General features: G+C 31.8%; 2 protein-coding genes and 2 long non-coding RNA genes across 12 annotated transcripts; 2 read left to right on the forward strand and 2 right to left on the reverse strand.

Annotated features, from left to right (window-relative positions):
- Positions 1 to 73: 73 nt before the first annotated feature.
- On the reverse strand, positions 74 to 13,757 carry LOC103839243 (probable inorganic phosphate transporter 1-3). Of its 2 annotated transcripts, XM_033280383.1 has the most exons (3): positions 3,979 to 13,757; positions 3,329 to 3,948; positions 74 to 3,183 (listed from the first exon to the last, which is right to left on the reverse strand). In XM_033280383.1, the coding sequence occupies exons 2-3, from the start codon at positions 3,727 to 3,729 to the stop codon at positions 2,019 to 2,021; spliced, it is 1,566 nt and encodes a 521-aa protein (XP_033136274.1). In that variant the 5' UTR covers positions 3,730 to 3,948; positions 3,979 to 13,757; the 3' UTR covers positions 74 to 2,018. The 2 variants fall into 2 exon arrangements, with proteins under 2 accessions (XP_033136274.1, XP_033136273.1); XM_033280382.1 differs by having other exon boundaries at positions 3,329 to 13,757.
- A 1,062-nt stretch (positions 13,758 to 14,819) lies between these two features.
- On the forward strand, positions 14,820 to 18,478 carry LOC117128290. The gene is made up of 2 exons (XR_004451552.1): positions 14,820 to 14,968; positions 15,055 to 18,478. It is a non-coding gene; the product is annotated as an uncharacterized LOC117128290 (long non-coding RNA).
- Positions 18,479 to 18,759: 281 nt separating this feature from the next.
- LOC117128315 lies at positions 18,760 to 21,120 on the forward strand. The gene is made up of 2 exons (XR_004451601.1): positions 18,760 to 19,335; positions 19,574 to 21,120. It is a non-coding gene; the product is annotated as an uncharacterized LOC117128315 (long non-coding RNA).
- Positions 21,121 to 21,425: 305 nt separating this feature from the next.
- On the reverse strand, positions 21,426 to 23,679 carry LOC103839241. Of its 8 annotated transcripts, none has more exons than XR_004451600.1 (8): positions 23,441 to 23,679; positions 23,119 to 23,216; positions 22,688 to 22,766; positions 22,426 to 22,613; positions 22,261 to 22,342; positions 22,065 to 22,182; positions 21,827 to 21,990; positions 21,426 to 21,735 (listed from the first exon to the last, which is right to left on the reverse strand). XR_004451600.1 is itself a non-coding variant. In XM_033280454.1 (8 exons), the coding sequence occupies exons 3-7, from the start codon at positions 22,696 to 22,698 to the stop codon at positions 21,880 to 21,882; spliced, it is 510 nt and encodes a 169-aa protein (XP_033136345.1). In that variant the 5' UTR covers positions 22,699 to 22,766; positions 23,119 to 23,216; positions 23,441 to 23,679; the 3' UTR covers positions 21,426 to 21,735; positions 21,833 to 21,879. The 8 variants fall into 8 exon arrangements, 7 of the variants coding, with proteins under 7 accessions (XP_033136345.1, XP_033136348.1, XP_033136344.1 ...); XM_033280454.1 differs by having other exon boundaries at positions 21,833 to 21,990; XM_033280457.1 differs by having other exon boundaries at positions 21,426 to 21,990; positions 22,426 to 22,607; positions 22,688 to 22,757.
- Between the last annotated feature and the right edge of the window lie 517 nt (positions 23,680 to 24,196).

The following is a 24,196-nucleotide window of genomic DNA, read 5'->3' on the forward strand; positions in this document are numbered from 1 at the left end:
TAGATCTCAAACAATAAATATCTGAAGTAAACATTTCCTTTGATTTCGTTATTACTTTTTTTTTTTAAAATATATATATTAATTCAACCCGAAATCGGGAATTAGATTCGGTTACAAACAGGTTTTGAACAAAATTTCCAAAGTTAAACTATTACAAACTAGCTTCGCCCGCCCTCTAAACCCGACACATTCTGCTAGTCCGTTTTTCGAAATTCTCTAGAATTGGTTACTGTTCTCTACTATTGACGATGATCCCAAAAAGGTAAGGTTCTTCTTGTTTCCTCGGATGCCGGGATTTCTCAAGTCGTCTCCAGAGTAGCTAGCTCCCAACGAGTTATTACGGAACGGCCCCAACCCCTTATGAGAAACACAAAATGATAAAATCGCAGGTACATAAATACATTGATGATGGAAATGAATCTAAGATGAAAATTAGTATCTGGGACATGAAAGCTTATAAATAGTATTCTGTGTAGTGGGACATGAGAGGACATTATTACTATTTATGGTAAATGTATACTGCTATAAATAAAATTGCATGCAAATGCGGTTTTTAAAAATACATATAAAAAAAGCTAGTTTCTATTATTATTTTCGAAAACAGTTAGATCTGCGTATTAAACTCAGAAAAGAGGTCCCCAGCACCATTCCTCTTTTCTTTATGCCTTCTCAATTAAAATGTATGTAATTTGTAAATATCGGTTGGTTAAAATTTTTATACAGATTCACAAGTCATCTATTTTGAGCTGAACAAACATTTCATATTTGTGTGACTTTAACATTAAAATTAACACAAACTTCAAATTTTGATAAACTTGACAATTTTTATTAGTTACTCTACACATGTATTGAAAGATTATGATCTATACTTAAATTACTTCACCTGATCCCTAGTATATGTAGCATCTATTAAAAGAATTTGTATTAGTTCGAAGTCTAGATAAAAATGATAATATCGCAACTTATCTCTAATTTAAGTGACGAAATTTGTAGTTTGTCCCGTTGGATATTACAAACATAAATGACACTATTTGTAACCAATAATGACCAATTAATATATATATATATATATATATATATATATATATGTTTGATTCCAACTTTGAAATTATTGCATTTGAAGATAAAGTAAATTTAGTTTAGTATTTTACATATTAACGAATGTAATATTTATGAAAATATCGTTTGATTGGTGGTAAAGTTGAATACTTAAGAAAATGAAAAAGTAAAATTTCCTCTTATGCAATATATGATGCAATTTAATTCAAATAAGGAGTGGTAAAAGTTCTTATTATTAACCGTTTTGTTTGGAATTTGGATTATAAGCTATCCTAATGTCAACATAAGTCGAGTAGTTACAAATTTCTTCATCTTTTTTTTTTTGGATGGAATCGTTCAACTCTAACAGTTGACATTTGAGGAGTGACAATCTGGATACATATAGGCATGAAGATTAATCATCAATTAGCAAAAGTCAAAACCATTATTAAAACAAAGCATATTCGAAAAACATAGGATATTCGGAAGAACTTATGGAGATGTATTCAATTTAATATATAAAGTTGAACTTAGTTGCCATCATATATCCATAGTAAATATTTTAAAATCAGTCGATCCAACTCAAACCAATTAAATATCTGTGTGTGTATGATATTGTTTAATTTAAGTTACGTTATTTATTAGTTTCTCTTTGTAAACTGATTTTTGAGAATTTTATATGGAGACTTTGTTCAGCTATGTACAAAAAATGTTTGAAATGGTCATAAACATATCGTTGTTATGCAAGAGGTAGACATGTATTAACGAAATATAAACATATCGTGTTACAAAAGTAAGCAATCAACTCCATAACAATGCCAACCAAGTATTGATTGATCTTTCACAAAAAAACAAACGCAGAGGTGAACAATTACAAAATACAAACATCACATCACCCATCGGAAAAAAAAACAGTAAATTGCACAAGAAGATTTAAATAAGCGGAAACAACAAAAATAATTGACAATATGACAGCTTAATCATTTCTCAACCTCAGTCTCACCGGAGAGCTCTTCAAGGGACTTTCCCTTGGGTTCAGGGACAAGGAAGGTGAAGAGCATACCGACAAAGTTAATGACACCAAGCATGATCAGAGAGTTCTTGACTCCGATGCCCGGTGGATATCCTGCATCCGTCTTGGTCTTGTCCTGTGACTGAGCTGCGTATAGGAACCCGAAAGCTCCCACGATGGCTCCAGCCTTGCCTGTCGCAGCTGATATCCCATGGCACGTCGATCTTAGCCTGGCCGGGAATATCTCAGCTGGGACAATGAAAGTGGTTGCATTTGGTCCAAAGTTAGCAAAGAAAAAGGTGAGTGAGTACATAACAACGAAACCGATACGATTGTCCGGTTTGATCCAGTGGTCGTAAGGGAAGGCAATCGCAAACATAAAGACGGTCATCATGAAGAAACCCATTAGCTGAATCGCAAACCTTCCCATAATATCAATAAATGCAACCGTGAACCAATAGCCGGGGACGGTACTGCAAAGTGCAATGAGTGTTTGTGCCCTAGCAATCATGAAAACCTCGTGGATTCCGTTCATGGTTGCTGCCTTTGGGATCCATCCAATAGCCGAAAAGATATCTTTTTGAAACAAGTTTTGGCTGTAAAATGCAATGTCTAGCAAGAACCATGTGGAGGTACATCCAAGGAGGGGAAGACCATGACGTTTGGCAAACTCTTTGGAGAACAAGCCATAGTTAAGTCTAGGGTCTGTAATGATATTCTCTGCTCTTTCCTCCATCTCAAGCTCCACTTGTAAGACCTTGGACATGTCTTGTGTAGCCTGTTTGATGTTCTTTGCAACCAAAGCGGTGTAACGAGCAGTTTCGGGCATCTTCATACGCCAGTAGTAAGTCAAAGCTGCAGGTAGAGCGCCAAACATGACGATGATTCTCCAAATATAGTCAGCTTGTGGAGGCGTTGAGAGAGCCCTGTTGACTGCATAGGTCGGAGCTGGAAACTTTTTGTCGAAAATGGAAGAGACAGCAAGTGCCACGAAACCTCCGGCTAAGATACCAACACCTTGCATAGCAAACACGGCAGCGATGAAAGCACCACGAGTCTTCTTGTTAGCGTATTCAGACATAATGGTCGCAGAAAGAGGGTAATCACCTCCAATACCGAATCCCAGCCAAAACCTAAATTAATAAAAAATAAATTAGATATGTTAATATATATATTTTAACGACATATCCAGTCCAAACCAGTATTTTTTAAAACATGCGTATTCACTATGAGATGATTATAATTTAATCATGTGTATGTATACAATGATAATCGTACCTGAAGAAGCAAAGAGTGGTCATGACACCCTTCGCTTTGTTACCAAAAGAGAGACCGGAAGCCACAGAGCACACAATCATCATTATCAAAGTGATACCATACACTTTTTTCCTTCCGAGTTTGTCACCGAGCCATCCGAAGAATAGCTGACCAGCAAGAGTCCCACAGAGAGCCACACCATTGACTGCAGCCGCGACATGAGGGGGAAGTGAGCCAGGCTTTTCTGACAACGGATTGAAGTAGTAGAGGCGGCCAAGAAGCTTGGTCACCAAGGAGACGCAAAACAGATCATAAGCATCTGTAAAGAAACCCATTCCGGCGATGACAATCGCCGTGAAATGGTAAAGTTGCGTTTTCGCAACATCGAGTGCCTTCAGCACTCCTAGTTGTTGTTCAGCCATCTCAGCTTTGCTCGTCTCTCCTACTTTCACATACTAAACGTTAATACTTTTTGTTGATATATTTTCTTGCAAATATGATTACTGTAATGTGGACACATCAGATCCTCCTGTCGGAAAGGAGGGGGAAAAACTAGTTTGACTCTTTATTAGGGGTTTCACGTCTAAAAGAAAGGCGTTAAAGAAACGCATGTGTTTAATAAGAGAAAACATGTTAAGTACCTTTTTCTTCTTTTCAACAAACATAAGTACCTAGACATTACTAGATTACAACAACAGATTTTTGTAAAGCAAAAGAGATTTTCCATACAATATTATATATGCTCACCTTGTCGCCGAATTAGAGTAGCTTGGGTGAGAGATAGAAGAGATGGTTTAAGTGCAGAAATGTTAGGGAATTTATAGAATGTGACGCTCGGCATCTTTATTAGGTATATGCTTGCTTATCTATTTTTTGACATCAAGTTAGGTATATACTCTCTTGTTATTTCTTTATAAGACTATATATGTTATTGATTAATACAAATAAATTTGGTAATATCAACATCCGATGTCATTATAGAATCCATTCTTTAAGAGAAAAATAATGGGGCTACGGTTACTTGGTAGTACCACAATTGAGGTATAAATATGCATATACAATATTTGAGTATTAAATATATTCAATACACTTGAAGAATAAAATCTCATTTTCACCGTTATAATTCATATTTTCTTGTTTTCATATTAAGTGTCATTTTAGTTTTAAAATTTGTTTTATAATAAGTGTCGTTTTATAAATACTAAATATTTTTTCTAGTTTTTATCCTTACATTTACCTCATTATTTAAAAAAAAAATCAAACAAAATTATGTATTAACTAGGTGTAAAACAGAAAATTTAATCTTTTTTTTTTAATTCGTATGCAAAAACTTTAAACGACAGGTAATGAAACAGAGGGAGTATAAGTTTTCAACTCAAGATCAATAATCCATTTCCTAAAATCTGAGTTGAGAAGAATGTTTAACTTGAACATAACTAGAATAGTTTTTATGATTCCTATTTGGATGTGTTTTGGTAATGCTCTATATACTGAATCTAATCCAATAACTTTAAGTTTTTTTGTATGAACATATAAAACATTACAAGACAATACAATGCATCGCCTTGCTGATGCGTACATCATATGATTGTATAAAGCATTGATCCAAAGTTATCTAGAGGTGATGCAACATACATGGCATTGATCTCTGCTTTAGACAACCATATGTTGTGCATCAACAATACGAGTAATACGATGCATTTGTATTTGTCTTGTAATGTTTTACACGCACATGCCAATATCAAAAAAACTCATTAATGTGTTATCGGATTTAGTTTTCTTAAGTATTTAGTATAGAAAACATTATTATATATAAAGACACATCCATAAAGTATTTGTAGAAGAACTCCAGTTAAGGGTAAACATTTGGTATATTGGTTACGTAAAATACTTATGAACTTGATTTTTAAGAAATAGACGTGGTGTTTTTTTTTTTTTTTTTGATAAAGGGCTTTTTAAAATAGACGTGGTGTTCTTGAGTGCTTGGCTTGAAAATTTATATGGATCTCTTAACATGAACATGAGCTTTTTATTTCCCAAATATTTACAGTCTGTATATTTAATACTCAAGTATTATATATGTACGCATATTTATTTTCTAACTAATCATTAACTTCATAAAATAAGGAAAAATGGACAAATAATGGTAGTACTAAATGTCAACTATTAGTTTTTGGTTTATTCGCTAACGGTTAATTATTTCATTCAAAATTTTGAGTTGTTAACAGTTTCTTGGAGAAATAATTATGCGCAATGATTAATTATGTATACGAGTTTGCGTTTTTGATGCTAGGTGTTTTATTTCTTTCGTCCTTTCCTTGGTACGTTCTTCTTTGGAGATTTGTAAGTCTTTGTTCTCTTTTTTTTTTTTCCACTAAAGATTTGATAAAAAACCAGGCTTAACGAGAATGTCACCAATACAAGGAACAAAAAAAAAGAGCCCAAAATAAACGGACTAAATTTCCACAACAACCCTAATAGGTCTACAGCGCAAACCAGGCGAAAACCCTAGCAGCAGTATGCCGCGCTGTAATCACCGACACGGCCACACTAACTCTGCAACTTCACCGGATCACACTGGACCGAGAACTCCATTGCGACCATCGCGATCTCGAAACCAAACTCTTCTTTCTTCACTTGTCCTCGTCTTCTTTATCGGAGAGCATCATCTTCCTCTGAAAGCTCTTCCGCTAGACACAAACACAACCGCGAAGGCAAGCACAACAACCAACACCACCCAGAAACCGAACAAGAAGGAAAAAATAACCCGAAACAAATTAAGGGACCCAAAGACGGCAGCGCGGAGCTTTGCGAGCCTCCACTCTCCGTGACCAAAAGCCGGCGAAGGCGGAGATAAGTGAGTCTCCCCTTCCCGGAAGCTAGAACCGGCGACGGTGAATCTGAGTAAGCTTCCACCTCCCGAAAAGAAATCGACGGCGACAGATCTAAGGTAGCCTCCATCTCCCGGAACCAGTACCTGAACATGCAAGACAAAATATAAGTTAAGGTAATGTGTTTCTTTAAAAATAAGAATCAAGTTGTTGATAAGGCTTTCTCGGTTAAGACCAGCCTAGTTGCTAAATCATTATACATTTTTCAAAGTTTTTATTAGGCATGAGTTTTAGATACCCATTTGGGGTTGTGTCGGATTTTTATGGATTTGCTGGTTTTCGGATTCGTCCTCCTAGATCCCATTGTAATATTTACGTTAGGCCTAGGCATAAAAACCGAACCAAAAACCAAACTGAAAGACGAAACCTGAAACCAAAGTTTAAAAATAAATGAACGGTTTCTATATTTCTATAGCCGAAAACTGAAACCGAACCGGAACCGAACCAAGAAACGAATGGGTACCGAATATCCGAAATACAATATATACCTAAAAATATTAATTATATTTAGTATTAAAAATACCTAATATTCTAAACATATTACTTATACACGGACCTGGAAATTTTTTGAAATGCCCGGATATTTTTTTATCTAAAGTATTTAAAATTATCCAAATTATCCTAAAGAACTGAATTACCCAATTAGTTTTATCCAAATATTAAAATTCATTTGAATTACCCGATTTATCATCTGAAAACCCAAAAAATCTGTTTTACCCCGAATTATCCAAAATTAACCGATAAACTTGGAACCAAACTGTAACCAAATTGAAACTAAAAATTAATCGGATATTAGTCGGTTATTATAATTGTTACCCGTACTGACCCGAAAATCAAAAGAACCGAACCTGACCCGAACCAGATTTTATAGAAAAAGAACAGTTCCTATATCTCTAAAACTCAAAGACCCGAACCGAGAACCGAAAGAACCAAACCAAGAACCAAAAGAACCGAACCAGATGCAAACCAAAAACTGAACGCCCATGCCTAATTTATGTGTTCGATTAATAACATTTAGGTTCAGATATAATTTGTAATAATACTTTTAATTATTTTGAAACTATATATCATCCGGATTTGAAGAACTATATCGGTTTGATTTGGATATTTTAAGTAATATAACAAATTTTACATGAAATTGAGCATTTAAAATACTTATTTAAGTTGTAGATATTTATTTTAGATATCATATCAAAGTAGCATAAAATTAAGTATTTGAAATACTTATTTACGTTTTAAATGTTTATATTTGTGGAAGCCCTCTTAGATCAGTGGTTTGAGTAAGGGTTCATTAATAATTTTATACCATAGGTATGGGTTCAAACTTTAGAAAATGCAAATTGCGCAGATTATGGAGAAAAATGTTACAAGAGATCTTTAGCATTGTGTATGGTGTACCATCGATCATGAATCTTATATGATGACTCAGATTGGTGCAGTCAAATGTGTATTTCTGTAATGAATTATCGGTTGTAGAATTATCTATGTAATATTTTTCGTAGACATTAAACATAATTTTGATATAGAAATTCTTTACTATATTTTACTTGTATATTTATCTTAAATTTTATATTCCTTCCATTTTGTAAAAAAATGTTATTTTGGCATATTTCACGCAAAATAAAAAATTGTAATATATTAATATATTTTTATTTAATATAAAATTAATTAAATGAAAATAATTTAAAGAAAAAAGCTATTGATTATTTTTTGAAAAAAACTATTGATTATTTTAAAAAGGAAAATAGAACCAATATATATACTGTATTGAAAACGTAGAATGATACGTTTTTGAAACAAAAATAAAATTAAATTAAAATGTCACTTTGATATCTGCTTTGCTTACTTCTTAATTTGGATCAAACTTGTGAAAATTTATCCAAAAGATCATTCGATTTTCTTTGTATCTCTAGAAATTCATCTTTAACGTTATTATTGTTTATTAAATTTACCAGTTATAGTTATTATTATGTAATAATATTAGGAAAATGGTTTTACAACAAATGAACTGCCAAATTTTAGCAAAAAAAAAAATATAAACTGAAACTATTTGCATTTGGCAAAAAAAAAAAACTGAAACTATTTGGTTAACTTGGCCATTTCAATAATAGTTAAAAAGAATTATGAATAAAAAATTGTTTAAGAAAATATTTTTTTCTGGGAAAATATTTAAATGTCAACTTTGATATTTACTGTAATAATATATGCTACTAATACTTTCAAGTTGATGCTTTTAAGAACTGAAAGTGATCTCCCTATATGACTTTATCTAGAAATATATTGTACGGTTGCTTCAATCCATACAACATTAGCATTGACTTTTGCAACAGCTATCAAATGTTTTGATAATAATGCTGTGGGTGATGTGATCATTATATTAAAATAAATCCATACATGGGACGCATGACATTGAAGATATTCTGTATCCGAAAGGATAAAATGTAAACTAAGCTTTTTCCCCAGGAAAATAAACAAGATATACACTTTAAGTTTACAAGGCATCTCCTCATATAGTGGGAGCCTTGTCACATGGATAGTTTGACCTAAAGGTTCATAAATATTAACAAAATTTGATTTGAGAATATATAGATTTATAAATACCATCAGACTTTCAGGCTCCATCGTTTTTGTTTATTGGAAGAGATTGATAATTTATTTAGTGTTATAAGAAAAATCTTGCAAGAAATTTATCGTGGAAGTCTTAATTAGTCTAACGGTCTAACCGAAAATCCATTAATAATTTTACACCAAAACATTATTTTCGGTCTTATTTTTTAATTTAATATTGTCTATCAAAAACAATAACATAAAAGTTGATATGATACATCGTATCAAAAAGCTAAAACAAGCCATTGAAAAAAAAATTAACCAGTTAAAAAATATGATCTGATAAATACGACTACAAAAAAAAATCAATAATGAAGTCCAAACCGAAATTTGGTTGGCTGTTGCCAATACATAGATATCAAAATGATCTTGTTCTGTGTTTTTTAACAATCAAAGTGCTTTTCCGCAACACAACGGGCTGTAATCACTTTCATTGGGTACACGAAATTTTTTCCCAGATAAAAATAGTTTTTAGAACCCGGTTAACAATTTGTGATAACAATTACAACGAAAATCGGAGCAAAACATATATACTTCTAATTACAAAAACCGGTTGAAAATAAAAATATCTCTGAAAACTTAGAAAAGAACAACAAGGATGAAAATATAATACTAAAAAAAAGTTATAGAAGAGAAATCTGGGTGCCGGTGCTACAAAAGCCGCCGCACAAACACCTAAAATATGTGAATTTCGAGTTTTAAAGAAACTGATTTAGGTGTTCAAAAAAAAAAGAAAAAAGAAACTGATTTACAAACAATAATGTATAAACTTTTAAAACAGATTTTCAGTATAGTGCAAATAAAAACTGTGAAATGTGAATCATCATGATAAAATAGATAGAATTACGGTTGTCCAATCATCTATAAGATATGTTGTTATCACTTGTAATAAAATAATATATTAGTGTAAAAACTAGAATTTATCAAAAACACAAGAAAAAGAAAGTTGACTTTAGTATGGAGAGACGTGATAAGTGATAAGTGATAAGTGAAATATTTTTAAGTTTTTTATAAGTATTTTTGGATTAATACGAAGATTTTCTCTCTTGAGATTCAGCTTCTCCAAAAGCAATATGGAGTTTTTATATGAAAATTTTTAGTCATTCATATGCAAGATGTGTTGTTAGTTTACTTTGGATTCCTACTGGTGTATCCTTTTTCTACTTTTTTGTTTTGATAATTCTCATTGTTTAGAACTTTTTGACTATAAGACTTAATAATACAGTCCAGCGATAAAATAAAAAAAGTAACTTATTCGATGGTTTTGAATACACAATAAAAATTCGTATAGAGTCAACTTGGTCTTTAACAAAGAACAAGATTAGAACATGCAAACTATTGTTAAAGTATTTTATAATCTGTCACAGAAACAAATAAATTGCAAAAAAATCAATCGTCCATAAAAGAAAAAATTAAATAAAAAATACCAATGCAAAAAAATGAAAACCAAACATAACAGCTATTATTTATTTTGATCTTTATATTTTTATTATTTTGCTATCAATTTTTTTTTTGATAACCGTGGGGATCCGGCGACCGGTATCCACCAACTAATCCCACAAAGTCCGCAGCAACCACATATTCTTACCATTTAAAGCAGTTCGGGTGACTAGTGGAGATCAAACTAGAATTTCGCTGCATTGAATTTTAATTTCTCTCAAACGGCACTGAACTATCGTCACTGGTTTTATTATCAAATTATTGTCAACGTTATTTGAACTATTTGGATTTTCTGATTTATGTTGGAATTATGTTTTGTTTTGTTTTGTTTTTTGGTACAATATATATACATATATTTTCAAAAATTTGACGAATTGACTATCATATAGTTATCTGAACTAGATTTATGTTTTATCATATTTGTTTTATAATTAAAAATAAACATTATCAAAATAAGAAAGAATTGAGTAATATGTATATCTAATCTAACTATGTAATTTTGTTTGGAGGTCATGACTGTGGTTCAGAAGTGGCATATATTGATTCAGATTAATTATGCATATGATCTAGGTAACATAAGGTCTAGTACATGCTATGTATTACTCTTTCAAGAGAACCTATGCATGTATTGATGATCTGTAAGTAATTTTTTTTGCAATGTCTACTGAATATATGATGAACCTATGCACTATAGGTCCAACGACTTGTAGCAAAATTGGATATTGATAGAGGTTTTCAGTTACGCTTTGATAACCATGGTACATTATTTCTGAACTAAAACTAGTGTGTAATCTAGTAACGAAACAAATTGATATGAGATCTCATAGTCGGAGAATTATATGCTTCAGGTGAAATCCAGCTGCATAAATTGAAATGCAACTATTTAATTCGAATTCGGTACGCACCCGAAATAGACACGAATTTGGAGGTAAGTTATTTGAAAAACGTTTATTGAGAGATAAAATAATTGATTACTATTGAAGAGAAATAACTTGTATAAACTATGAACTCGACAAGAACTATAAACCTGAATATTAGTTCGATTTCTCGCTCTGTTACTAGGTATCCGAGAAATTCACCAAAGAGAACTCTGAAGGTGCACTTCGCTGGATTTAATTTCATTTTGTATTTATTGAGGATTATGAAACATTCCTGTAACTGATTGAGGTGGTCAGTCAATTATTAGACATGACCAATATGTTGTTTAGGTAGACTTCCATAGCTTTGAGCTGATTCGCGAACATTTTATTCAGCAGCTTCTGGTAAGTTGCTCCGGGGCTCTTTAGACCGAAGTGAATCACTTTGTAACAGTAGGTACCACGGTCGGTGTGAACATTATTTTCTCTTGATCCTTGGGGTTCATCTTGTTTTCTTATAGCCCAGGAATAAATCCATGAAAGATAACTGTTGGTGACCGGCCGTAGCCTCTACGAGCTGATCAATATGAGAACGTGGAAAATGTCATTTGGGCAATCCATGTTGAGGTATGTGAAGTCGATGCAGATTCTCTATTTTCCATTCTTCTTTTTGGATGACTACAGGGTTGGCGAGCTATTTGGGGTATGTAACTTCATGAACGGAGCCAACCTTTAATAGCCAATCTACTTCGTCATGTATTGCCTTGGTGCATCCGAACCTAGTTTGCAACATTTTTGTTTGATATGTTTATACATAGGTAGAGCTGTCAATTCAGACTTATGTCCGCGGATTGTACTCTGGTCCGAAATATAAATAAGCGGTCTAGTGGATTGAGACCACCGTGATTTTCGGTTCGTGATGGATTGGTACATGCAGTTTATGGACTTAACCGCGGTTTTAAGAATTAAATGATTTTTTTTAATTATATGGTTTTGACTAATATGATTCACTTCACGTTACGGCTCCAATTTTATATTTGCCAACACTTCGTCTCTTTTGTATTATTTGAATTTACATTCAACAATACCTTTCTTTTTTAATGTTGAATCGTGTTTGTTATTTTTTTGTATCTTCTTTAAAGTTTACTTTATTCACACATAAACATGTAGGGAATCATATATTTTCGTCTGTGTAACTGCATATGCTTATCAGTAGTTATTGACCTATTGACAAGCATGTTTATGTTTTCGAATTGTTATTTGTTTTTTATTTATTGTTATTAACATTAAATTTTAGCTATGTCTAATGGTTCATAAGATAAGTCAAACATGAAAATTGTTTGTTATGATTAAAATATAGTCCGCGGATCGATCCCCATGTCCGCAAACTTTAAATGGTTTGGATTAGGATTTTAGTTTTGTGTAGCGTAGTCCACCGCGGACTAAACTGCCATAATACGGAAAATACAAAAACTGTCTCGGTGCGGATTAATAATCTGCTGATTACTCTGAATTGACAGTACTATACGTAGGATCAAAAATTAGATTGTGAGCTATTATGTGGGGTCATCCTAGGCATATCATTTGTTTACCACCTGAATGTGCTGATGTTTTCTTTTAAGAAAGCGATTAGCTTGCTCCGGATGGGATCTTGCAAGTCGACTCTTAGCGCGTTTATCTGGGTTGGAATTGTCAATGCTAACCTGAATCTTTAATCCTTTGGTGGACAACATATACATGTGTCGTTATTACGTTTTAAGAGTTGAGCTACGAGCTCTTTGCTTTTCTGTAATTGTTATAGGGGGGATCCCTCCGTTAGTTTGTAACATCCGATATAACATTTCTGAGATGTCTTTTGGGTCTTGTAGGTGGTTTGGACGCCTTTAGGGATTGTGAATTTCACACACTATGATATACAGATCAAATAGATTTTTTTTTTTTTTTTTTGGGTACAAATGTTAAATTTTATACCGATTTTTTCGTTTTAACAATGTCGCAAGAGCAACTTATTACATAGCGAAGGAAAAGAAAAGAGACAGGAGACAGAGCACCAAAACAAGTTAACTATAAGGGTCAATGAACCAGAAATACAACTCGAGAAGAGAGTGAGCATCAGTCGGATTTGGATGAATGGAGATCAGCCTGTCACGAAGTCCCCTGTCCACCTGCTTGAAGAAGGTCCCTTGCTGAAGAGATGTGCCCCGGAAGATGCGAGCATTACGCTCTCGCCAAAGATTGTACGTAATGACCTGGAGGATGAGCTTCATAAGGGCTTTAACCTGAGATGAGAATTGCCCATTGTACTGCGAGATCATAACCACCGCTGTAGGGTAGGGATGTTAACATGGGTAATTATCCATGGGTTTACCCAAACTCACTAATAATGGGTTGGGTTTTTACCCGTCTAAGATTTATTGGGTCGATCATGGGTATTAATTTTGAAACCCATATTTATATTGGGTAAATATAAAAGGGTAATGGTGTACCTATGGGTTTTCAGTTATATTATTATATTTTCACCATTTAATTAAATTATATAAAATTTGCAAAAAACGTTTTTTCCGCCAAAACCGTAAAAATAAATTATCTCACAGAAACCAAAATATGAGTTTTTCCGCTGAAACTGAAAAATCGAGTTTTCCTGTCAAAACCGCAAAACCGAGTTTTCCCGCCAAAATCATAAAACCAAGTTTTTCCGTCAAAACCGCAAAACCGAGTGTTCTCGGAGAACCGCAAAACCGAATTTTCCCACCAAAACCTCAAAACCGAGTTTTCCGCCAAAACCTTAAAATCGAGTTTTCCGACTGAAAACCGCAAAACCGAGTTTTCCGACTGAAAACCGCAAAACCGAGTTTTCCCGCCAAAACCGCAAACGCAAAATTTTCCCGCCAAAACCTCAAAACCGAGTTTTCCGCCAAAACCGCAAAACTCAAATTTTCCGCCAAAACCACAAAACCCAAATTTCCTGCCAAAACCGCAAAACGAGTTTTCCTGCCGAAACAAAAAAATCAAGTTTTCCCGCCGAAACCGAAAAACGAGTTCTCCCGCCGAAATCGCAAAAACGAGTTTTTCCGCCAAAAACGCAAAGCAAGTTTTTCCGCCAAAATCGCAAAATCGAGTTTTCCCGCCAAAATCACAAAATGAGTTTTCCCGCCAAAACCGGAAAATCGAATTTTCCTGCCGAAACCGCAAAACCGATTTTCTCGTCAAAATCGAAAACGGGTTTCGCCGCCAAAATCGTAAACGAGTTTTTGCGCCAAAACAAGTTTTTTTATAAAATTGTGAAATCTTGTTTATATATTAAAGCTGACATTAATGATATTAATATTTTATATGATATTTTTAGAATAAATAAGATAATACTTTGGGTACCTATGGGTAAACCTATACCCTATTGGGTTATTTTTTGGGTTTGGATTTCAACTTTGATGTTTCTGGGTTTTTACAGTTTGGGTATAAACTGGGTTGGGTTATTTGTGGGTTGGGCTGGGCTGGGTTATTTTACCCTAAGTTAACATCCCTACTGTAGGGAGGTCAGAGGGAGGAGAGGAGATGAATCTACCACAGAAGCGATTCCACACGTCTATTGCGTAAGAGCAGCCAAAGAAAAGGTGTTGATGAGATTCCCTGCCACTGGAACACAAAACACAATTTTCTGGAACTGAAAGACCCCATGTTGCCAAGCGATCCCTCGTTGGTAGTCGTTCTAGCATAGCCAGCCAAGTCAAGAAAGAACAACGCGGTATTTCTTCTTGGAACCAAACCACATCATGCCAATCAACCTTGGGGGATGGTTCTCTTAACCTGTCCCATGTTACCTTAGTTGAGAACTGTCTACCAAAACCACCAGATTGATTTCTCCACAGGTATGTGTCTACCCCCCTCTCAATAGATGGAACTGAAGTAGATGAGAGAACCACTTGAAGAGTTACAGCATTGTCGGACCTAGCAGGAGGAAAAGACCAGTCTCCATTGCGCACTGCTTCTGAGACGGATGCTGAGTTTGGCAATCTAAGTTGCCTTGTTCCGGATGCTGAATAGATTTCATTGTATAGATCCATGGCCTTCCAAGTATGGCGTTAAAGGAAGCAAGTTTATATACTACGATGAACTCAACAAATGTGTGTACATATTTTGCAAAGACTGGCAACTGAATGTATCCAAGAGAAAAGGTTCTCCTATGAACCAGTTAGCCTTTTAGTCCGGTTATGTTGAAACCCATTTGCTTAAAGGCATCATAGAATATCACGTCTACCGAGCTTCCAGTGTTAATCACCACGCGAGATAGTTCGAAATATGAAAAGACTAGTTTTATGACTAATGCGTTGTCGTGAGGTTTGTCAATGTGCAGCGTTTCACTTTCGTGAAATGTGATTGTGTGTTTGGGGCCTTCTATCAGAGTAATTTCCTTGGATTTATTTTCATCCTCTCCTTGGTATAATGGAGCGTAAGGTTAATCTCTAAAGTCAATTCTCAAAGATAAACAAATTTGAACTTGAAACTGTTTTTTATTTAGTAATAATCTGCTCTGTTCAGATTTAGATGCATCATAAGAGCAAACAAAAATTAAAAACGGCTAGAGGAACACTTTTTGGAATGAGTAAAGCCAAAAATGGTGATGCGTGAGATGGTTAGGCTGTAAGATACATGTACGGTGTAGGTCTTCTTCGATTCCAGAAAACTTATTTATAGGTCGAGCTTGTATATGTTACGGAAACTGTTCGTGAACCTGAATAAATAAGACGGAGTGGGAGGAGAGGTGAGGTGGATTTTAATGATTGAATTAAAGCAGGTGTTTAAGAAAAAGAAAAAAACGTTACAGAAAATCTAATCGGAGACCATAGCAAACAATATGGTTATGAGATTGAAGAGGAAGGGGAAGACAAAACTGATCTAACTTTGCCAAAGCGGACCACAATTATGAAAATAGGAAGGACCTAAAAATAACCAAAGCCCTTCAATGCTTTGCACTAAACGAACAGATTCATAAAGAATAAGAAGTTGTCTCACTGCTCGACATTACGACCCGTGTCGAAAAAAGGGATATGATAGGTGAGGTGGCACATTGTGGAGCCTTTTTTTCTACTTTATTATTATAGATAGATATATACTAAGTGATTTTTTGGTACTATTGCACGGAATTAATATTTACAAAATAAGTTAAATATTATTAGTTAATGTGTTGTTTTACTTGTTGATAAATATTAAATATTTTTATAACCTCTAAAAATAAATAGAATACTTTGTTAAATTATATTTTGTTGTTATCTCAATTAAATATGAGATTTTAAGTATAACTATTCAGATCAGTATAGTTTTTCTCTTTTTAGGTATATGGAGTAGTATATATTTTTCAACTGAATTATAATTTATCTTGGTATTAAATTTTTTAAATTAAGATTATTTTTAATTATATTTAGTTTGATTCATCCATTTAATTTGTAAATAAATTTTATAGTAATCCTTAGCATTTAAGATTTGTTGTTTTATGAAGAATTAAAAAATAAAAACTAAGTGTTAAAATAATTAGAGTTGTATTAGCCAATTTATTCAGTGATATTCTAAAATAATATACACATGTTCAAAGATTTATGAATAACTAAATCATAACAAATGGTTAATCTTGAATTAAAAATATATTTTAAAATTTTTTATTGTTTTTTCAATCTTACATATAATTTTAGGTATAAGAATTCAAACAATTTGATTATCTATTTTTAAACATATTGAATTGCAACGATGTTTCTAAACTGAACTAACTGTCTTTTTAGTTCTACTTAGATTTAGATATGAAAAATGTTGTTATTTTCATTTAGTTCAGCTCTTTTCCTTATATTTTTAAGTATATATATAAATTATATAATAACTAATATAAGTTTTTGAGATTAACAATATCCAAAAAAGAAATAAAAATAAATTAAAACTATTGATCCTCCCACTTTAAAATAAATGATTAATAATTATATTTTGAAAAACAAATAGTAAATGTTTTTGAAAGGTATATAGAAACCCATAATTGTTAATAAAATAAATAAAACAAATAACATATTATTTTATTTATAATTGATTATATTTATATATAAACCACATTGTTTTTCAAAAGTAATTATTTGTTAAAATTATTCTTAGTAATAAAGTATACATATATTATTGACTTTTAAAAAGATTAAGGTAAGTATGGTTTAAAAAGAAATTCCAAATAGCTTTAGAAATATTTATAAATATTTTCCTTTTCTGTTTTTCTAGAAAAAAAATAAAAAAATTAACGAAAATGTAAATTATAAATTTTAATAATGGCAATTACATAACAATTTTAGTTCATTAAGGTTTTCAATTTAATTGACCATAACGTGATCACGTTACGTAAGAAACTGACTTCTGTAATAATGTAAAAAATAATATAGTATCACAACACCTAGCTTTAGTCTATTGTGTGATATTACTAAATTCTCATTAAATTTAGACGATTATATTTATTATGCATTTTATTATGTCACCTAAAAGAATTATTCACCTGATTCAACTAAATATTTAAATATTTTTAAAATATAATAACAAAAAATATTTGTATAGATTTTTCAAAGATTAATAATCTAATAAAATCTTACCAAATATTTTTAAGGGAGAAATTTAGTTATACCACAAATTTGATATCACTTTTTAAATTTATGTTTCAAAGATAAATTGTTTTATAAATACCTTAATTTTGTAATAAACACAAATTTGATACCATTGTTTAAATTTATCTTTAAATAACAAATATTTTGATAAATATCTTAAGTTATTGACCCTCATAAATCATTTATAAATGTTTAATTATTTATAAAATTTTATAAAACCAAACATACCCCTAGATATTTAACCCTAGAAAAATAATCATTAAACCCTAAATCCAAACGTCAAAATACTTTTGATTTTGTGCATTTTTAAAAAGTGGCATTTAACTTGGCATTTCAAACAATTTCTTTATTATTATTATTATTATTATTATTATTATTATTATTATTATTATTATTATTATTATTATTATTATTATTATTATTATTATTATTATTATTATTATTATGATTATTATTATTATTATTATTATTATATTTTTGATTTATTGATATTTTCATTTCTGTGTTTAGGAAAAAATATAGTGGAAAAGAAAAATAAAATTAAAACTTTAATTTAAAATAGGGCAATTGTCAATAATCGCACCTTTTGAAGTTTATGTCTCAAAAATGATACTAGAAAGAGGAAGTCACAAAAATGACATTCATTAAATGGTAAAATATTCCTAATATCTTTGGTTTAAAATTAAATAAACAAACAAAAATAATTAAAAATAAATAAAATAAAAATAAATAAAATGAAAAAAGAAATTTTTTATAGTTTCAGATTATATGTTTTCAGATTCGAAATTTTTATAATTTTTTTTTTTTGAAATTTTGTTTTTCGAAATTTTTGTTTTTTGAAATTTTTTTTTATAATTTAAAAATACTTTTTGAAACTGTTTTTAAAATTTTTATTTTTTATTTTAGTATTTATTTTTTATAAAATTTTAAACCCTAATTCCAAAACCCCATCCCCTAACTCTAAACCCTAAGGTTTGGATTAATTAACCAAAGGGGTATAAATGTATATTTACCACTTTAATGAAACCTATTTTTGTGACTTTGAGCCTTAAGTGCTACTTTGGAAACAAAAATTTGGTTTGGTGCTATCCTAGTCTTTTTTTCTTTTAAAATATTATAAATAAAAACATAAAATTGAAATAGAAAATCTTATAATTATATTATATATAATATGGTTCACTATATTAGAATCCTAAATTTTAACATGAATGGGAAAGTTTTTTTTCAAATAATATTATATAGATTATGACCTAATGCATAAGGAACAAAGAACATAGTTAAATGAGCTAAAATTTATCATTTCCAGAGTATGGATTTTGATCGTTTTACATATGAGATATATATATACATAGTAGGCTAGGTCCGCGCTACCCGCGGAATGTGCTTTATATGTGATGTATATAAGTATGTAATTGTGTATATTTTGTGTGTATGTTATGTAAGGTGCGAAGAGATTATGTATGTTAAAATTAATTATGTTTTGTTTATCAATAGATTGCAAAGTATAACATATATATATAGGGTAGATGAGGTGTATGTGGTGCTCTCATTGTATATTTTTGATAATTTTGAATCCAAAATTGGTTGATTAATATTGATTTGCTATATTTTAGGTTTTTAAGAATAGGTGTATGTGGATAGATGAGGTGTATGTGGTGCTCTCATTGTATATTTTTGATAATTTTGAATCCAAAATTGATTGATTAATATTGATTTGCTATATTTTAGGTTTTTAAGAATAGGTGTATGTGGGTAGATGAGGTGTATGTGCCTATGCGGTGCTCTCATTGTATATTTTTGATAATTTTGAATCCAAAATTGGTTGATTAATATTGATTTGCTATATTTTAGGTTTTTAAGAATAGGTGTGTGGTTCTTATGATTATTATTTGTATGAATGGATTGAGGTCAACATGATTGTATTTTGTTACGGTATAGGTTAAGCTGAATATGATTTTTAAGAACTGAGTAAAACAGTGAAGGTGAAAATTTAATTGTTTACATTATAAACTAACACTTAAATATATAATTATATAAAAAATTTCAAAATTTTTATTGGTTTAAGGTCGTTGCATAGATGTAAAGCATATACCTTAGATGCATAATTAATCCACGTCTTTTGAAGCTCCAATTATATTTTTTAAAATATTATGTAAATTGTTTAGTTTTTTATTTTCTTTTAGTTTCTTAGTTTCTTAGTTTTTACAGTTTTTATTGAATATTTGTTAGTTCTTTGTAAATGAACAGTATTATTTTCAAATGTTTTATTCTTAACTGTAGATAATTTAATATTTAAAATAAGGTTATATTTTATAGAACAAAAAAATATTCATCTAACAATAAAAACGATGAAGATAGATATAAATTATTTTTTCTTCCATATCGTTAAACTCTCCTTATTTATATTGGGATGATGGATTTTTATGTACTCTAACAATTTTTTATAAATTTTTATAACTTTTTAAAATATTTATAAATTTAGTTGTTTTGTATGATCATATGATGTCACGATAATATTTGAAATGTTTTTACTTCAAAGATTAACTATTTTGAAATCTATAAAAAAAAATTATGTGTATATTCCAAGACAAAATTTATTTTAGTTTAACATATTTTCAAACGATCATTTATACTCCATTTGTTTCAACGTAGATGATTTTTAGGTGATTGTTTTTGTATTACAATAGATGATGTTTTCTCATATCTAGGTAACTTTAAATTTATCAAAATTGTGTAGCCAATTGTATTATTACTATTTTTGTATATAATTAAATAAATTAGTATAAAAATGTATGTTCAATAATTTTTTCTTAATATGTGTGCAAAGAGCTAAAACTTCATCTACTATGGAACGGAGTGAGTATAATTTAGATCGATACTTTAAAATGTTTATAATTTTTTTTTGCATATTGTTTTTGTATTTTATGTTTACTAAATACTACATTAAGCTATGTGACTGATTTTCTTTCTATATATAAAATGGTTTAATTTGATAGTAAGTGAGAATTAATATTTTTGTTTGGTTATTTCACGTTTGTTTACATGATTTTCTAGCTAAAAGGTCCACAAAAGAGTTGCTAGACCATTTCACAATAAGAGGATATTTACATATAAATGTGGTGTAGAAATATGTCCTCAAGTGGTAGTGACACTAATTAATGGCATACTTTTTAAATTAAACAACTTATATATATATATATATATATATATATATATATCAATTTTTTATTTGTTAGAAAAATATGTTAAAAATCATTTTAAACATAATTTAAATAGCAAACAAAATTTTGAAAACAACATATGTCAGCTATTGAACTTTAAAATTAAAATAATGTGACATACGCTCTTTATGAAAATATTATTATTAAGTTCGTTCTCTTAGAATAGTCTTAAAATATGAAAATATAAATTATATTAATATTCAAAAAATTATTTTTTTAGTTGTTTAAAAAACATGTTTAGGTAATAATTATTTTGGAACCATCTAAGTGCTCTGGATTCCTAAGACTGCAGTAGATGGCTACTGCTGCCACTAAAGCTCGATTGGGTTAAAACTCAGCAGGTGGTGGACAATAGTTTGATGAAAATGCAGTCCCACTGTTAATATTCCTCGCCTGCACAATGAACCTTAAATGCATTTTTAGATGTCTCTGTTCCTTTTCCGTTTCTGATTGAGAGTCAAGGCATTTTGAGTTCTTTCAAATTCGTAAAATGCGAGATCTCAGCTTTCTTTCATATGAGAAACAAAAAGTTAGTATAAGAAATCTAAGGAACAATGGTAAGTGAAGATAAAACTTTCACTTATCCAATCTACAATTTTGTGTTTTTGTTGTAATCAAGATATGTCAGATGGATGGAGCTTGTACATAACTTGAAGCTTCAATCACTCCATCGCAACTTCTGCAGCCCTGATTCCTGTCAGCTTAGTCATAGCTGAGTCGAATGCTACAAAGAGAGATTTATCACCACCCGCCTCCACCAGCAGCTCAACACGATACCTTGCGATTGTGTTTCTTTTTTCCCCAAATAGTTGGCACAAATAACAAAAGGCTGTTTTTAATAAGCAAGTTTAATATAGATATGTGAACCGAACCTGAACCGAACCTGAACCTGACAACTCCAACAGCACTGACATTAAAACATGTCGGGCATGTGAACTAAGAGTTCCCTCGCTGGAGCTTCTTGGAGCATTTAGCACCGGAGATGTAACACCATCCGTTTGTAGTTTCCAGTGATGTGATCTTGGCTTTGCATAGAAACTCAATGGCCTGCAATTATTAAAGACTTTTGGTCTTAGTCCACAGAAGCATGAAGCTGAGGCAGTAAATTATCAGAAACTTACTTGTGGGGGTGACTCCAGAACATAGTTGTTCAACTCTCTTAGTGAAACCTTTTCGAGCTTCTTTACACCATGGTACTGCTTCGCACTGGTAGTGTCCTTCTTGGGTTTTGAATACAACCTGCATATTGTATATAATCAGATATGAACAAAGACATGTGTAGATTATTTTTAGACATGTGAGTAATAAGATGAGTACTCTTGAAATAGTCTCTGGCTTGCGGCCACCTCATGGTCAAAGTAAAAATGGATCCCAGAAGTAGCATCCAGGTATAGTCGACCTAAAGAAAAATTAAATTTATTTATATTTGTCAATGGACATAAACATATGATTTGGAGTGGAAATAAACCAAAAAATGCTTACCCCTATAAACTTGGGGTTGATGTTGGTTGCGACGATCACCTTTGCCACACTGAATGTTACCTCCAACAAACTTGGGGTTAATGATGGTTGCGACAATCATCTTTGCCACACCGATGGCCAAGATATTTTGTTTAAGCTGGTCCGCTTGTGCATCAAAAACACTTAGAGAAACAGTTGTAGATCTGCAACTAAGTGTAGTTTCATATTAGACTTCAAATATAAATTATGTAAACACATACCTATTATAAATCAATCATCGCACCTGTTAATCATAATGTGTTGAGTTGTACAAGTCTGATCATTAAAAGTAATGTTGATGTCTCGTACAGCCCCTATGATGTCTACAAAGGTTAGGTTTAGTTTGATTATACTCGATACAATAAGATCTAAACTTTTTGAGTGAAAAGCTTTAAACTTTATGGGTGGTTTTGGTAAAAGTCGAAACCTTTCGATACAATAAGACGTTAGAAAAAGAATACAGATTAACACGTTCCTAACCTGGTAACTGAGTATTAGTATTATCCAAAGACATCAGCTTAAATCACTAAACCATTTAAGAGCTACTAAGATGAGGAAGAGAAGAGAAAGGCTTCGACTTTTACTAAAACCACCCATAAAGTTTAAAGTTTTTCACTCATCTAACAAAACCCTTATCGGCTTAGAACAGATTAAGAGAGAGATATATCTTCTTACATAGCCATTGAATTGCTGAGCAGCTGCCTTAACTTCAGACACGGCAGAGGAAGTCACGAGAAACCCCTGCTTCGTCATGTCACTTTCTCATAGATCATCTAACAAAGACAAATGAACTAATGTCAACTCAACAACAACAAAAAAGAACATATCTTTGTATCCTATCGGAATCTCATTGTAACATAACATTAACTACAGAGACAAATGAAGTAATCTCAACTTAACAAAAATAAGAAGAATCAATATTTGTCTCTTGTCGGAATCCCCATTATGACAATAACACAAACCACTTCAAAAAGCATAAAGAATGATTCTTTCATACCTCAACCATCGGCGCTTTCGAAGAGCTGAGCACTATCGACGTTAAAGGGAAGGTTGCCGACGAAGAGTTTAAGGTCAGCAGCGAAGGATTACTCCTGCTGCGGAGGCGGCGGAGCCTCATCGGAGAAAATGTTCCCTTCTTCTTCTACGTTGAAGTCGTCTGTAACCGCGACGTTGCGGACGAAGCGAGACGCGGCGTAGGAAGCGAAGAAGGAGAGGGAAATGGATTGGGAGTAGAGGTCGAAGGAGAGGGAAGAGGTAGGAGAGAAGTGGAGGCAGGTTTGGAGATGGAGAAAGAAAGGGATTTAGGGTTGAAGGTGGAGAGAGCGAGGGACGAAGCTGAAGCAGCCATGGAGGAGGAAGAGAAGAGATAGGGTTGACGACTTTAAGAGAGGATTGCGTCGAATCCTATTGGACTGGCCTGGCCGGCTAGTCTTTTTATCCACACATAAGGCCTAAAACACACAGATAAGCCCGCATCAATTCATTGCCAAGTTAATAAAACGGTGTGTTTTAAGTTATGGGACAGGTGTAGGCTCCTAACCTTCTACTTTATGTTATAAGATATACAGGTGTAGGCCAGTTCTCATTTTGTTGTGTCTTTCTTGATTGAATTTGGTATGGTAACAGTGATATAGTTAAGATGTGACATAATTTAAATCTTCTGATGGGTAAACGTTTTATTTTCTATTCTGTAAAAAAAAAAACATTCTCCTTTTTAAATGCCATTCGCAGGGGATGTTTTGATTTTGGATAA

This window comes from Brassica rapa, chromosome A09 (assembly GCF_000309985.2).
Source record: "Brassica rapa cultivar Chiifu-401-42 chromosome A09, CAAS_Brap_v3.01, whole genome shotgun sequence".
NCBI lineage: Eukaryota > Viridiplantae > Streptophyta > Magnoliopsida > Brassicales > Brassicaceae > Brassica > Brassica rapa.